The 15,581-nt window shown below is 33.0% G+C and overlaps 1 protein-coding gene across 1 annotated transcript; it reads left to right on the plus strand.

Annotated features, from left to right (window-relative positions):
* The first annotated feature begins 1,145 nt into the window (after positions 1-1,145).
* On the plus strand, positions 1,146-2,081 carry LOC101563524 (olfactory receptor 6C6). Its single transcript, XM_004648187.1, has one exon. The coding sequence runs from the start codon at positions 1,146-1,148 to the stop codon at positions 2,079-2,081; it is 936 nt and encodes a 311-aa protein (XP_004648244.1).
* Positions 2,082-15,581: the final 13,500 nt, after the last annotated feature.

The raw sequence follows: 15,581 nt of genomic DNA on the forward strand, positions 1-15,581 counted from the left end.
TAGGCTGAAAATATTTTTTATAATAAAAGATGGCGACTACTTTCTAGATAAACCTATATGTCTTCAGTTTCATTAAAAATATTAGCACTATTCATTAATATGTTTTGCAATAACAAATTACTGTTTTCTGAAATTAATTTATGGAAGTTAAATGTAGAAATAAAACCAAGACAAGTACATTACAAGATAAATGCAAAACAATAAAGATAGCCAAAGAACATTTACTAATTCATTTTCAAATGCCCACAAACAGTATGTATATATATATATATATATATATATATATATATTGAAATATACTAAGACATTTAATATATTACAAAGGAACAGTACAAGACTGGATTAAATATAACTATTATACACAGAAAAACTATGAAGTAAAATTTTTCCTATAACACTCAACAGATTTGGAAAGAATGTGGGGAAAATAAATACTGTAATGATGCAGATATGTGAAACAATACATTTTAGAAAAATTAAAAGGAAAATGTTTTAAGTAATACATAATTCATTTGATTAGGCCATGTTTTGTTATGTTTAACATTTGCTGCATGTTAGTGAATGACTTTTCTCTTGAATGCAACAAAACAAACCCAGATATTTGCTAACAACAATAATATATTCCAAATGCAGAGAAAACTTCAAAACTATTAAAATAGGATTTTAACTGTTAGAAATATATATTTACTTGTTATTAACAACATTGAAACTGTAACATAATCTTAAATTCTGACTCGTCACCCTAAACTCATTTTAAAAGTCAAACAAACTTAGTGAAAGTTGTACAAATATGAAAAAAATAGTATCCAACTGAGTTTTAGATAATTAACACATCATTTAAATTACACATGCAGATAAGAAACCATTTGGAAGTAATAGTTTTAAGTAAACAGTAACCAAGAATTCATATTATTCCAATTTAGAAGAAATTTGGATAAAGATTTAAGGAAAACACATAAAACTAGAATAATGAATTAATCTTCAATGCATAGTTATGCTCATCTGAAATTTCAGGCTAGAAATATTACTTGCAAATGTATAAACTTAAGAATGTATATTTTTGCCTTTATATATACATATAGATGAGTTCATATATTCTAATTTTTCTTCTCTTATATAGCTTTGATTAGACTGATAAAAGAGAAATGAAGAATCAATCAATAGCAGATTTCATTCTCATAGGATTGACAGATGACCCACACTTAAAAATTGTGGTTTTTCTATTTCTGTTTCTGAACTACACACTGAGCCTGATGGGCAACTTAGTCATTATCCTTCTCACTCTGCTAGATCCTCGTCTCAAGATGCCAATGTATTTCTTCCTACGAAATTTCTCCTTTTTGGAAATCATATTCACAACAGTGTGCATTCCCAGATTCTTGGTAGCTATTGTGACTGGAGATAAAACCATTTCTTATAACAGTTGTGCTGCACAATTATTTTTTATTCTTTTACTAGGAGTTACAGAGTTTTACCTCTTGGCTGCCATGTCTTATGATCGCTACGTGGCCATCTGCAAACCTCTGCATTACCCAATTATAATGAACAGCAAGGTGTGCTACCAACTCGTGCTCAGCTCTTGGGTAACTGGATTCTTAATCATCTTTCCCCCTTTGGTCATGGGGCTAAAGCTGCACTTCTGTGATTCCAACATAATTGACCACTTTATGTGTGAAACTTCACCTATTCTTCAGATCTCATGCACAGATACACATGTCCTTGAAATGATGTCTTTTGTGCTGGCTGTGGTGACGCTAGTGTTCACATTGATATTAGTGGTTCTTTCTTATGGTTATATAATTAAAACCATTCTAAAATTCCCTTCTGCACAGCAAAGGACCAAAGCTTTCTCCACTTGTACTTCCCACATGATTGTTGTCTCTATGACATATGGTAGCTGTATTTTTATGTATATAAAACCATCTGCAAAAGAAAGAGTGTCTACATCTAAAGATGTGGCATTGCTGTATACTTCAATTGCCCCTTTACTAAATCCCTTCATTTATACTTTAAGAAACCACCAGGTGAAAGAAGTCTTTCATGATGTATTACAGAAGATTTTGTGTTTTCAAGAAAAGTAGGTTTAATGACTTCTGTGGAATTTCAAAAATGAGAGAAACTTTTCAAGAGAAAGTAATTAAGAGTTCTTAGACCAAAAACAGACAATGTGTTCTATGGAATTTTAAGGATAAGTAAAACATTCCAAGTTAAAGTAATAACAATAACTGTTCTTAGTAGAAAAAAACTTCACAAAGAAAGAAGACTTTGTTATAAATATGTGCAAATATCACATGGGTTTCATATCATCTGGCATTTGGAAAGTAAGTGTAAGTGATGGTGAGAAAAGGGCTTTGAGATAGCTGACTGGTTTCAATATACACTTTGTTACATAGTTTTAGGATATTGCAAAGATTATACAGTTTTCATCCCTTAAATTTTTCAATATGTAACAATAGGAGAAAGGTAATTTATAATTCTTGTCCAATAAATATATGCTATTAGAATAGTTGGTCAAGGGGCTGGAGAGATGGCTCAGTGGTCTAAAGCACCTACTTAGAACAAGCTTAGCAAAAGCATCAGGGACCGCGGTTCAATCCCCCAGCACCACATGCCAGCCAGCCCTGCCCCCTGGTGGGCTGAGCTGGCCACACACTCTTTCTCTCTCTCTCTCTCTCTCTCTCTCTCTCTCTCTCTCTCTCTCTCAAATAAATAAATAAAAATTAAAAAAAAAGAATAGTTGGTCACTTAGTAAACTATTCTTGAAGAAATCAATAATGCAAGAATGTCTACAACTACTAATTGACCTACTGATGTCAATAGAGGAAACAATAAATCTGAAGTGGTAGAAGGATCAAAACACAAAGGGACATGGTAGCCAACTAACGTTCTGCACTTAAACCTGCTGTGTCAGTAACTTTCAAACATTCTGTTTTTAAAAACTCTAAGATAGCTTTATAAAATGATTCATATTTTTAATTATAATTATACATATTTATAGGGTGATGTATTACATTCAATCACTACTATATTTTTTGTAAAAATCATATCAAATTATGTAGTACACTCATGACCTCATATATTTATTATTTCTTTATGATGTGTCAACTTATTACTTTTAGGGCTTCTGGATCGAGATGTCTGTGATATTGCCAATATATCCCATGTTTCATACACACTTCAGGGTTTGAGTCCACCGTCTGGAAACAATGTTGATACTTCCAACTAGAAAAGTCATTAAAAATATATGATAGGAACACTCCCTAATTAAGTTAATTAGGAGCATTTTAGACTCTGTTTGTGCTGATTTTACTTTATTTTTCATTTTCAACTGGACTGCTATATTTGAAGTGTGACATTAGAAATGTGTAAGTCTCAGATCAATTACTCATTTTTCTTTAACCATTTTATTCTAAACTGTACAACAATTATAACAATTTTTATTTTGCTTCTGAATTAAGGCAATTCTTTTGTATCCTCTAAAGAACAATTTAATTCCCAGTTTAATTTTATTATAGTGTAACACGTATGCCATTTGATAGAATTATTGTAGTTGACAGCTCACAGAAGAGATATAGAGTCAAAGACAGCGACACACACGATGAGTTTGGAATCATACTAAAAACAGTTAATTATTTTCAGTGCCTAAATATTATGATATAAATATCTCTGTATGAATTTCTTCTCCACTTTCTGAGAACCTAATTTAAATCCTCATCCCATAAAGTGATGGTATGATTTTGTTTTCACTATGAAAAATGCCCTTTATATTAATCATTTTCTGAAGATACTCAGGTCTCATGATTTCAGAAAACTTTGCTTACATCATGCAACCAATAACTAAGGCAAGACTAATTATTAGTATCACCAATATATCATCATTTTTTTTGACTTCATCTTCTTCAGTAGTTTAAAATATTACATTTAAAAATTTCAAATGTAGGGGCGGGGGAGACGACTCAGTGGAATAAGCTCTTCCCTGGCAAGCGCCAAGGGCCTGAGTTCAATCCCCTGTTCTGAAAATAAAAAATTCAAATGTATTATCATATTGTTTTGAGATTTTATTAATGTATGAATGCAATCATCTTTCTTAATTCATTCCTTAAGCTCATATCATTATAGACAAAATCGGGAATATACTCTTTGTGGCTGCCACAGTATTTTTGTAGTTTCAAACTATATTCAATTTCTTATCTGCTCAGGTTTAGGTATTATAAGCAAATTATGATGAAATATTTGTATTAGAATACTATGAATATAGACTACTTTTACTAAATGAGATATTTTAGAATTCGTGTAATTTTCTTACAATCATAGGTTCAAATGTGTACCCTGAAAATTAAAGAAACAAATTAAATGCAATGGTCATCGTTTCAATATATTCAAGTCATTTTATTTTTTCTAGTAATTTTATTGAGAAACAAATAGCAATGAGACAGTTTCAAAACCGATTAGTAGGACACTTTCAATAATTAACAAATTGCATATTGTTGGCTTAGTGGTTATTCATTGTAAAAGATGCAGACATGATATCCTGTCCACAAACACATCAAAACAAATTTTTCTATCCAGTGAATTAAGAGAATGCAGTTGTGTATTTATCCTAACTATTTTGAATATACAGATACAAAATGATCGTTCATTTGTATCCCATTTTTTTGTTTAGTTTTGTCAGAGAAGGATATTCCATTGTCATTTAACTATGGTAGGTGTGTGAATTCAGCAAAGTATTCTAGCGTAGTCCAGTAGTCCATGATAGTAGTGGGTTTTCCATAAAACTGGCAATGTCAGAAGTTGTTGACTTGAGCTTTTTACAGCTCAGCATATTAATACAGCTTTACTTTTTATAATTTGTTTTTATACTTTTCTGCTGGATGGTTATGACCAAGATAAAGCAAGAACTATATCACAAGGAATGTCATTTTTGTAACCGACAAGATCAGTCAAATCCCCTCAGGATTAATCCTGAAACCCTATAACACAGTTTGTAGATCCTTTGTCAGTGTCAGCCATGTGGATGAGTTATGGCCATTGTTTGACCAATTTGCTTTCTGTGAAAGCCTGAGAGAATGTTTCCTTTCCATGTGACTCTCCTTAGGCACACTCTACATCATTGATCACTTTCCTATGTGTCCCCATTATCTCCTCGATTAGAAAATTTGGGACACAACTGAGTTACATGATGTTACAGCACAGGTTCTCCTATGTCCTGAGTCTTCACTAAACTTGAAAGGCTAGGGCCAAAATGCCGGCTGTTCTTGTAGCCCTTCTTTTTCTCTAATTTTTGGTCTCCAACTTTGGATTGTTAACCCTTCAGAAGAGAAGGTTATTATTATTACCCTACAAAATAGGCAGTTGAACTTACCATCTGTCTGAATATCAGACATCTGAGGCATAACATGGAACAGGTATATTCCATCAAGTAATGTTATGTTATACTTTAAGTATATACAAAATATGAAGAAAAAATTTAAAAAATAAACAATCACTTAAAAAATAGGAATAAACAAATACACATTTTTACACAGAAATTCAGAAATCTAACCATATGCAGCATTGTAGCAGGACACTCCTGTGACATATATTTTCTTGTCTCTTGTTTTCATTTATTACCCTTTTGTTTTTAAACAAACATTTACTTGAGAAATAGTATGGCAATAATTGGTATGTCATGACAAACTGTACGTATTAGAAGACCAGAATGACAGGCATTCCGAGCATTACCCTACCATTACAAATTGCTATCTTCAGTGCAAGTGCTTAGTTCACAGATATCAGCATATACAGTTAGTCAGGGTAAGAATCCTACCAATTATCTGCAAGTTTCCAAAAACATGCTGAAGATTCTCAGGATCATTGTCTTACCCATTTTGTGCAAATAACTATATGGCTTTGCCCCTGTCATGTTTCCTAGCTTTTCCCTTTGCCCTCTCTTCATTGTCTAATCCTCAAGTTCTCACTTTCCTTTTAATTGTGTTATAACTTTCTATTTTTATTACCTCTTCTTTTGAGTTCTTATACTAGGGAGACTATATGATATTTATACATGTGGGTCTGGTTTATTTCACTTATGAGTATATTTTCAAGTGACATTCACTTTAATATAAAAGCTTTGAGTTTACCATTCTTTATAGCTGAGTAATACTTCGTTATATAAAATTAAGACAAATTTTTCATTCATTCCTCTGGTGAGGGGCATCTTGGTTGTTTCCAATATTTGACTATCACAAGCTGTGCTGCAATAAACATAGGTACACATATATCACTATGATATGACGCTTTCAGTTCCTGCGGGAAAATTACCGGTAGAGAGATAGCTGCCTTGAATGGGATTTCCAGTCCTTGTTTTTAAGGAGTCTCCACACTGATTTCCATATGGTTGCAGCAGTCTACATTCCCACCAGCAGTGAAGAAGGGTTCCTTTTTCCCCACAGCCTCTCCAACATTTGTTGTTGGCTGATTTCTTTATGATAGCCATTCTTTCTGGAGTGAGATGGTATTTCAGTGTTGTTTTAATTTGCATTTCATGGATGGCTAGTGATGTGGAGTATTTTTTCATGTTTTTATTCGCTTCTTCAATTTTGTCCTTGGACAAGTGTGTGTTCATCTCAGATGTCCATTTCTGGCTTGGGTTTTTAAATTTTGGGGCCCTAATATTTTTAATTTCTTCATAAATTCTAGAGAGCACACTTTTTTCTCAGTGCTTATTAGTTAAGATTTTTTCCAAATTTGTGGATTGTCTTTTCACTTTGCCGATAATTTCTTTGACATTCAAAACCTTCTCAATAAGAAGAGGTCCCAGTTGTTAATTCTTTCAACTATTACCTGTGCAATTTGATTTTTGTTCATGAACTCCTTGTCTACTCCTATGTCTTCAAGAGTTCCTCCTACTTTCTCTTCCAAGAGATTTAGAGTTTCTGTTTTAATGTTTAGGTCTTCAATCCATTTTGACTTTAGCTTAGTGCATGGTGATAAACCTTGGTCAAGATTTAGTTTTTGGGATGTAGGGAGTCAGTTTTCCTAGCATCATTAGTTAAAGAGGCTTTCTTTCTTCCAGTAAGCATATGTGGCACCTTTGTTGAAGATAAGTTATCTGAGTGTGTTTGTAGAGTCTTCTGCATCTTCTAATGTATTCCATTGATTTTCAGGTCTGTTTTGTTGCCAGTACCATGCTAATTTTATCACAGTAGCTTTATAGTATAATTTCAAGTCAGGAATTATAATGCCTCCTGCCTTGTCTTTATTGCTCAGGATAGCCATTGCAATCTTTTCTGTTTCCAAATCAATTTTAGGAACGATTTATTTATGTCCATGAGGTATGTTGGTGGTAGTGTGATAGGGATTTCATTAAATCTGTATAACAATTTTAGGAGCATGGCCATCTTCACAGTGTTCGTTCTTCCTATCCAGGAGCAGGGAAAATCTTTCCATTTTCTGAAATTCTCTACAATCTCTTTTTTCAGAATGCTGTAATTTTCCTTGAAAAGACCTTTTACTTCTTTATTTAGATTAATTCCAGGGTATTTAATTTTCTGCAGTGGTATTGTAAAAATTTTTGTTTCTCCAATTTCCCTCTTAGTGTGTTGGTTATCTGTGTAGGGGAACTCTATTTTCAATTGTCATTTTAACAGCTGGTAGTTTTGAGAATGAGTGGATGGTCTTCTGGAATCTTTAGTTTCTTGTAATGAAAGAGTTAATAGAAGATCTGTCTTTCTCTCTTTAGTGACAAAAGCTTTTATTTAAATGAGCCTTCCTTGTGTATCTCTTCAGGTGGCAATTTCTTAGTAAAAGACATGCAAGAATCAGAGGGGTCTGTAGATTGTATTATCCTGTAGGTTTCAAGTCTTTTCTCAAAACATGTTTTTACTGACTAGGGTTTTTAAAATTTAGAATAATTAACATATCAAGCCTGACAAATTTTTGTTATCTGTGTCTTCATTTCAATAAGTGATGCCTGAAATATTGGCTACTCATGTAGAAAATATCAGCCATGATCATCAAATCACAACATATGTAAAATGTCATTTAAATAAGTCATAGCTACAGCGTGTGAAACTTATAGGTTAAAATGTAATCTAAAATATATGTGATCTTGATAGAACCATGGAAAAATGAGGTTTTAAATTTTTAAATAATTAAAATTGAGAATATCTGATATTCAGAAGACACTGATGAATAAAAAGACAAATTACAAAGTGGGAAAATATTTGAAAGTTGTGTACTTGAAAGTGATTTCTATAAAAATATATGAAGGTCAAACTATAAGAAAAATGATAAAATATAAAAACAGGCATATATTTTAACATTAATTTGCCAAAGAAAATGCATAAATGTAGAAAAAGTATAAAACTACTACCAAAATTACTAGCCACTTGAGGAAGTGAAGTCATAATTACCATAAGCTACTGTAAACCCTTTGGTATGATCAAGTTTAAGAAATACTGTCATAATATGTATTGCTAAGGTACTGGAGTCAATGAAACTTTCTTAAACTGCTGAAGGGAAAATTCTGTAAAATTATATAAGCATTTTAAAAGTAGCTTGGCACTTTCATCAAAATATCAAACATCTAACATGTGAGCAAAACACTAAAATCATGCGTACTCAAAAAACTGAAAACATATGATTATAAAGGTTTGTAATTATATGACAATAACAATTTTGTTATAGAAACCAATGATAGACAATAACAGCAATATCCACCAATAAGCAAATAGACAAATAAATCAGGATACAGTAATGAAATCAAATTTCAGTAAGTATCAAAAACTATACATATAAGGAACTACTGGATGAATTTCAAAATAATATGAAGAAGCTTATTAAATATAATAGTTTTTTTTGACAATGCTACATTTGAAAAGCAAGCTACAGGACAGCAGCTGATACAAATCTTTCCTGGGGGACTGGGATAGAGGTATGGTGAACAGATATTGTAGTGTTGCATAAGGAAACTTGGCAGGGATGGATATGTTCAATATTTTGAGAGGTGATGGTTTCAATTTCATTTAATTCTCATAAAATATGAATTATATATATATATCAAAGCTTGTAATATTATACATTTTAAACACATGCATTTTATTGTATGCAAGATCTTGTTTCAAATAGTATTGATCGAAGATCAATCCTCATGGAAAATAAAGGCACATATAAATATGTACCTTTTGCCCATAAAAACCAAATGTTTTCTTGAATTTTGTTATTAAAATAAACCAGTGCTTTTCAAAAGAGTTGAAGACATCATACCACAGTGATATATGCACACCCTTATGGAGTGCAGTGCAACTCATAGTAGCTATATCTTGAAACCAAACTGTATGTTCTTGAACAGATGAATGGATAAAAAAATACATGGCAGGATTTATACACAATGGAATGTTACCCTGCCATAAAGAAGGATAAACTTAAGTCATTTGTAGAAAATGAATGCACCTTGAGACCAGAATGTCAAGTGAAGTAACTCAGACATAACTCAGACACACAAGCTTACATATCACATGGTTTCTCTTATATGAAATTCTCTTTTTTATATGTATGCATATGTGTAAATAGATTGTTGAATAAAAGACAGATAATAGGAAAAAAGAGAGAAAAAAGTACTGTATTCTATCATGAACAATTTATCTAAACGTGTACCTCTATTGAAGTGTGTCTTATGTGTTTTAGATATTCTCTAGCCTATTAGTCTGGTTTTTAACCTGTATATATGATAATCAACTTTATAAAGTCTCATAAATAAGTGAATCTGATACTAGAAAATAAAAGGGGTTGAAGGAGGGGGGAAAAGAAAACATATTATATACATGTACCAATTTGTACAGTAAATGTAATCATGTATTTCTAGCATTTACTAATAAAAAATAAAAATATTTTTAAAAGGTCAGTACCAATTAAAATCATTACCTGGAAAAATATTTATTTCTCATAGACAAGGTGTTTCTATCAACTCCAGTTGCTTTTTCACCTGGAAAAGTTATGTTAAATAATTCCTACACAAGGAGAAGCTGTGTAAAACTAAATTTATTTTTATTTTCTTGTGTTTGCTGCTTTCCATTCTAATCCTTCACTCAATAAAAGCCATATACTAAGCCCTACAGAACCATGTTTCCAAATGAGGATGTCAAAGCAGTATTCCATACCAAGAATACTTTCATGGATTTAAGTATTAATATAGGCCTGGAACTTGACACAGTCTTGTACAATGTGAGTAACATAAACAAGATAATGCAAAATGCATCTCTTCTTTCCAAATCTATACCCAACACTGATGTCGCTCTCTGAATGGAGATAATGATAGAAGCCATAACTTACAACTGCTGAAAGTAGGACTTTGACTACTTTCCAAGAATCTACACTGCATTTTATAGTCCCACATCAACTTCACATGTGGCATTCTGAGGTATTCTCTAAGAGCAGAAAAAAAAAAACAAAACTGGGAAGTCATTTCCCAGCACCTTTTCTTTAATATGGTTTAGACCACCGGTAGTCAAGGACAGAACTTTGTACATAATTTTGAAGATGAAGTAGGAATGAATGCTACTGAGGAGCTAATATGGCAACCATGCTAAGATTTTCACTAATTATTTAAGTATTTCTTACTTTACCATGAAGATTGTAGGCAAGCCCACTGTCACAAATTACTGACATCCACTGCCATTTCTCAACAAAATGAGCTATACTTTCTCCTGAAATCTTTAATGTTAATTTCCTCAATATTATGTCAGTAACATTTCACCATTGTCTCCTAGGAACTTAAAAAAGAAGGATGGCATTTGGAACTGATGAATGAAAAAGCAAGTGGAATAAGTGAATTGAATTTCAGGAGAAAAGAATATGTAGAACCATGCTTCTTCTTTTCCTCTAGAGACAATTGCTTCATCTGCTCTGCCTGGAGAATGGGAACTGGGTATTGACATCCCCAAGGCATAGGACACCTCCCCGCTCAATTAATTCTGCAATGGCAAACAGTTGGTTTCATTAAGATATTATGGAAGGACAGAGTCTTTCAGGGTTTGGGATTTTTTTTTTCAAAGCAAAAATTTTTTATGTTTTATTTTTTAATCATTTTTATGTATTTTTTATCTTCTATTCATTTTAATGAGAAAAAAGATAAAATAGCAATGAAACAGTTTCAAAACAGGTTAGTATGACAATTACACAATTAATGCATTGCATATTCCTGTCTTCATAGTAGTTATTCAGAGGTCAAGATGTAGACATGATATCTTGTCTCATTTAACTAAAAGTAAGTAACTGTACATCCATCCTATCTTATATATACATATATTTTTTCACTACAAAATGGTTTTTATTTATATCCATCTTTTTTGTTTTGTTTTGTCAGAGATGGATGCTCCACTGCAGTGAGAGAAGCTATATTTGGATAAGACTTTAAAGGACCTTTACATACTTGAAGCTAGTCTAAAGATTGTAGGTACTTGAATTCAGCAAAGTAACCCAATATAGTCCAATAGTCCATAATAGTAATGGATTATCAGCAGAACTAGCAATTGTCAGAAGTTTTTTACTTCACCCTTTTATACCTCAGCATATTAATATGGCATTACTTTCATACCTCGTGGTTATAATTTTCTGCTGTATGGTTAAGACCAAGTTAACGCAAAACCTGTTGTATATGGTTTGATTTCTAAATTTCTGTGCAAAAATGTGTAATTTTTTCACATTCTATCAAGATTTAAAGTTTAGAATATTCATGGTTTCTGGAAAATAGCAGTTCCATGTTATGTCTAAGGCATTTGATATTCAGACAGACAGCGATGTTAAGTTCAACTGCCTCTGTTACAGGTAATATCATTAGACTTCTCTTCTGGATGTTTAACAGAAAAAGTTTGCAAACAAAAAATTAGAGAAATAGAGAGGCTACAAGGATGGCCATTATTTTGGTCCTAGCCATTCAAAGGCAGTGAGGACTCAGGACATAAGAGAACCTGTACGGTGAAATCTTTTTTTTTTTTTTTTTTTTGGGGGGGGGGTGGATTTTGAATTGAGATTTATTCTACGAAGTGCTATGCTCTTATAATGCTCTCAAAAGTAGCAGTGTGTCATGGGTGATCACAACCGGAGCCTGGCTTTGAATGATCTCACCAAGCATTTCAAACAGACTGACTTCTTTTGGTCCTCATTCATATCCTGTGGCAATTAAGAGATTGTAGAAAAGAAAAGATTTCTTGACAGATGGTGGGTTACTGGAGAAGGTGTTTTTTGTCTTTTTGTAGTTGTACCTTAAATTGTATTGCATGCTAATTTTAAGGCCTGGAAAGGTACTAATGGCCTTCCATGTTTCAATTTCATACCATAATATTAAAGTTTCTGGCAAAATGCAAAGCATCACTACCTATCAGCTTCTGAACTTTAACAGTCTTAGGTTTTTATATTTGAAGATTTTTCAACCTAAGATAATAGTGTGATCATTCCATTAGATAATAAGCATAGTCATAAGGCTCCCTCACAGGTAAATTTCTATTTAAATGCTAATTATTATCATTATAAACCATTTGGGAAGCAACTAAGTGTGAATTCTCCGAGATAAAACCTTCCTATTAAAAGGGGAGATATCTATCCTAACTATTTTGAATATACAGATACAAAATGGTCATTCATTTGTATCCCTTTTTTTGTTTAATTTTGTCAGAGAAGGGTATTCCATTGTCACTTAAATATCATAGGTGCATGAATTCAGCAAAATAAATATTAATTCAATGAATAGAAAGATTAGTTCTAATAGTGTTTGTGGACAGGATATCATGTCTGCATCTTGCAAAATGGATAGCCACTAAGCCAACAATATGCAATGTATTAATTATTGAAACTGTCCTACTAATCAGTTTTGAAACTGTCTCATTGCTATTTGTTTCTCAATAAAATTATTAAATAAAAATTTTTAATTAAAAGGGAGGATAATAATTGCGGGCAAAATTTGTTGAATCTTGTAGGTATTGACCTAGGAGAATTCTCAATTAGAAAATTTCTTGGTAAAAATATAGTAAAGAAGAATCTAAAAAGTAGATCAAGTAGGTAACAAAACATATGATATTTTCTGAAAAAAAATCCAAGTCACATACTCACCTCTTGTCCAAAAATAATAGCCTTTATAGCTCATGACTGTTATGTGAACTTTTCTGCTAAATCATTTTTCCACTAAACCTCCCTTGATTGAATTTTTATTTCTTGCACTGAGTAAAGAGAAATGTGGATAAAAATGATGACTTTTCTGTAAAAGTTAGTAGCTAGATAAACAATGGAAACATGTAATTATTCAAATGAAAGAAGAGGAGAGAATAGGTGATACCAATAAAGTAAAGAAGGCTTAACAGTGAAATGCCAGGGCAGTGAGCATCAGAGAAGAAATATAAAATATGGATTTGAATCTCTCCTTGAAGGGTGGACAAACTTTGGACACATATAGAACACAGAGGAGGTGGAAAAGGACATTCCAAGCTGAGAGTTAAGAAAGTTAGAAGTCTTTTTCTTGTTCATATTTAAATATCCCTTGTATGGACTTTAATTAATGAATAGCAATGGACTCACAAATTCAACAATAACACAGATAAATGAGGCAAGGAAGGAATTGTATCATCTACATCTTCTCTGATTTCATGTCTGTAAGCATGTAAATAAATGTTCAAAATTCCAGATCTTTAAAATAAATTTTGCACCATATTCCATGTGGGCCCCACTCCAGGGCACACTGAGTCAGACACCGAGACAGCATGATGGTGCATGCCTGTAATCCCAGGTCTGGGGAGGCTGAAACAGAAGGATCACTAGGAGTCTGAGCTGCATAGTGAGGCATTATACCAAATACATAAAAAAGAATAAATTTTAAAAGTACATATATTTCTTTTCCCTCCATATCCCAATAAGACAGTAAGTCCTCCCCTTCTCTCTGCTAAAAGTCTGACAGAAGTTGGAGAGACACAGTTTTGTCACTGTTTTCTTCCCGTTTTTTATCCTGTGATCATCAATCAGAATTTCTACTTTATTTATCCATTATAATGGCTTTTGCAAAGTGATCCCATTGCTTTATGACCTCAGATTTTTGTTGTGGGCAGGGACCTCACTTCTAAGACCTAAATCTAAATACCTAACTGACCTTTCGTTTCAAGTATGTGAAAGGCATGTTCAACCCCGAATACTGAGCACCCCACTTGCAATCATAGCATTCTTCTCAGGGGTCTGTTTTCTCAGAAATACTGACCCACTAACCTGATGAGTACACTAGAAATCTAAATTTTCCTAAATAACTTTTTTTTCCACTCCCATATTCAAAAATATCAAGGATTTGATTTTAATTCTCAAACGACCTTTAAATTTGCCCCATTCCCCTTTCTCCCATTGCTACTCCTTAGTTTGTGTGATCAATGCCTCTTCCTCTCCTCTAATGTCTAAAATGATCTCTATGCCATCCTTCCATATGTTGGCTCCTTCACATGTAATCATTTCTCTACTTTGTATTGAGTGCGACTTTTCCAGAATGTGCAACAAATAACATTGCACTGTAGACTGCCATACTATTCCTCAGCCCATGAGTTGTACCTCATGAATATCCATTCCATTTTGTACTTTGCTGTTGACCTGAGTCAGGGTTTAGATAGGTCACTAAAATTGGCCAAAAGGATAGCAGCAAAAAATGATGCAAACTGAGATTTGATAACTACTTGCTCATCGGGACTTTCTCTTTGGAATTCTGTCACGATGTAAAGAGATACAAGTCAGGATTAACGAAATGACAGATATGGATCACGTACGAAGCTGCTAAACACTTCTGGTTCTCAGGATTCTTAGGAAATATTGTCTGACCTTGACAATAACAGCAGGTCATATAGTTGATACTATTTTTGGTCACATGCAATATTTATCTTCTTTTCTAGAAAAATCTGAGTTCTCAAAGACCCGGTAACAAAATGTAGGCAACTCAGGGACAAAATGTTCAAGGTAGATAGAAAAATGATTCAATACATCTGTTACAAGATGCTGTGAGATCAACAATGCCACCTTGGTAAATTGACTGATATGCACACATTCATACATCTACCTATGTATTTATTCTGCCATATGGTAGTCATTTTTTTTTATATATTTACTGAGGGAAAGAAACCTCGTGTCTGAGAGAGGGACAGGAGGGGGGCCAAGCAGGTTGTCCCCAGGAAGCTGTCTCTTCTGGGAACTTTTATAGAGGAAAACCATGTGGTGAAGCAGGTCTAAGGTGCTGAAGAAGACATGAGAACTCACTTTGGTGGGCATGAAGTGGGACAAAACTACGGTAAACCAATGAGATTACAAGAACCATTGCTCAGATAAAATTGATTAAATTCAGTATCAAATGAGGAAATGAGTCACATAGCAACTGCGCATAAATATGGGACAGGGTCTCTTCCTGTTAGGGGTTGGGCCAGTGAAAATTTTGGGCTCTTTCAAGGTTATTGATACCTAGTATTATTCAGCTATTAAGAATGATAAATTGCAAGCCTTTATATTGAAGTGGATGCCACTTGAACATATACTCATAAGTGAAATAAACCAGACACACATGTGTAAATATCGTATAGTCTCCCTAGTAT

This window comes from Octodon degus, unplaced genomic scaffold, assembly GCF_000260255.1.
Source record: "Octodon degus isolate 3935 unplaced genomic scaffold, OctDeg1.0 scaffold00358, whole genome shotgun sequence".
NCBI lineage: Eukaryota > Metazoa > Chordata > Mammalia > Rodentia > Octodontidae > Octodon > Octodon degus.

Coding starts and splice junctions, on each gene's coding strand:
- LOC101563524 (XM_004648187.1), top strand. CDS start 1,146: ATGAAGAATCAATCAATAGCAGATTTCATTCTCATAGGATTGACAGAT.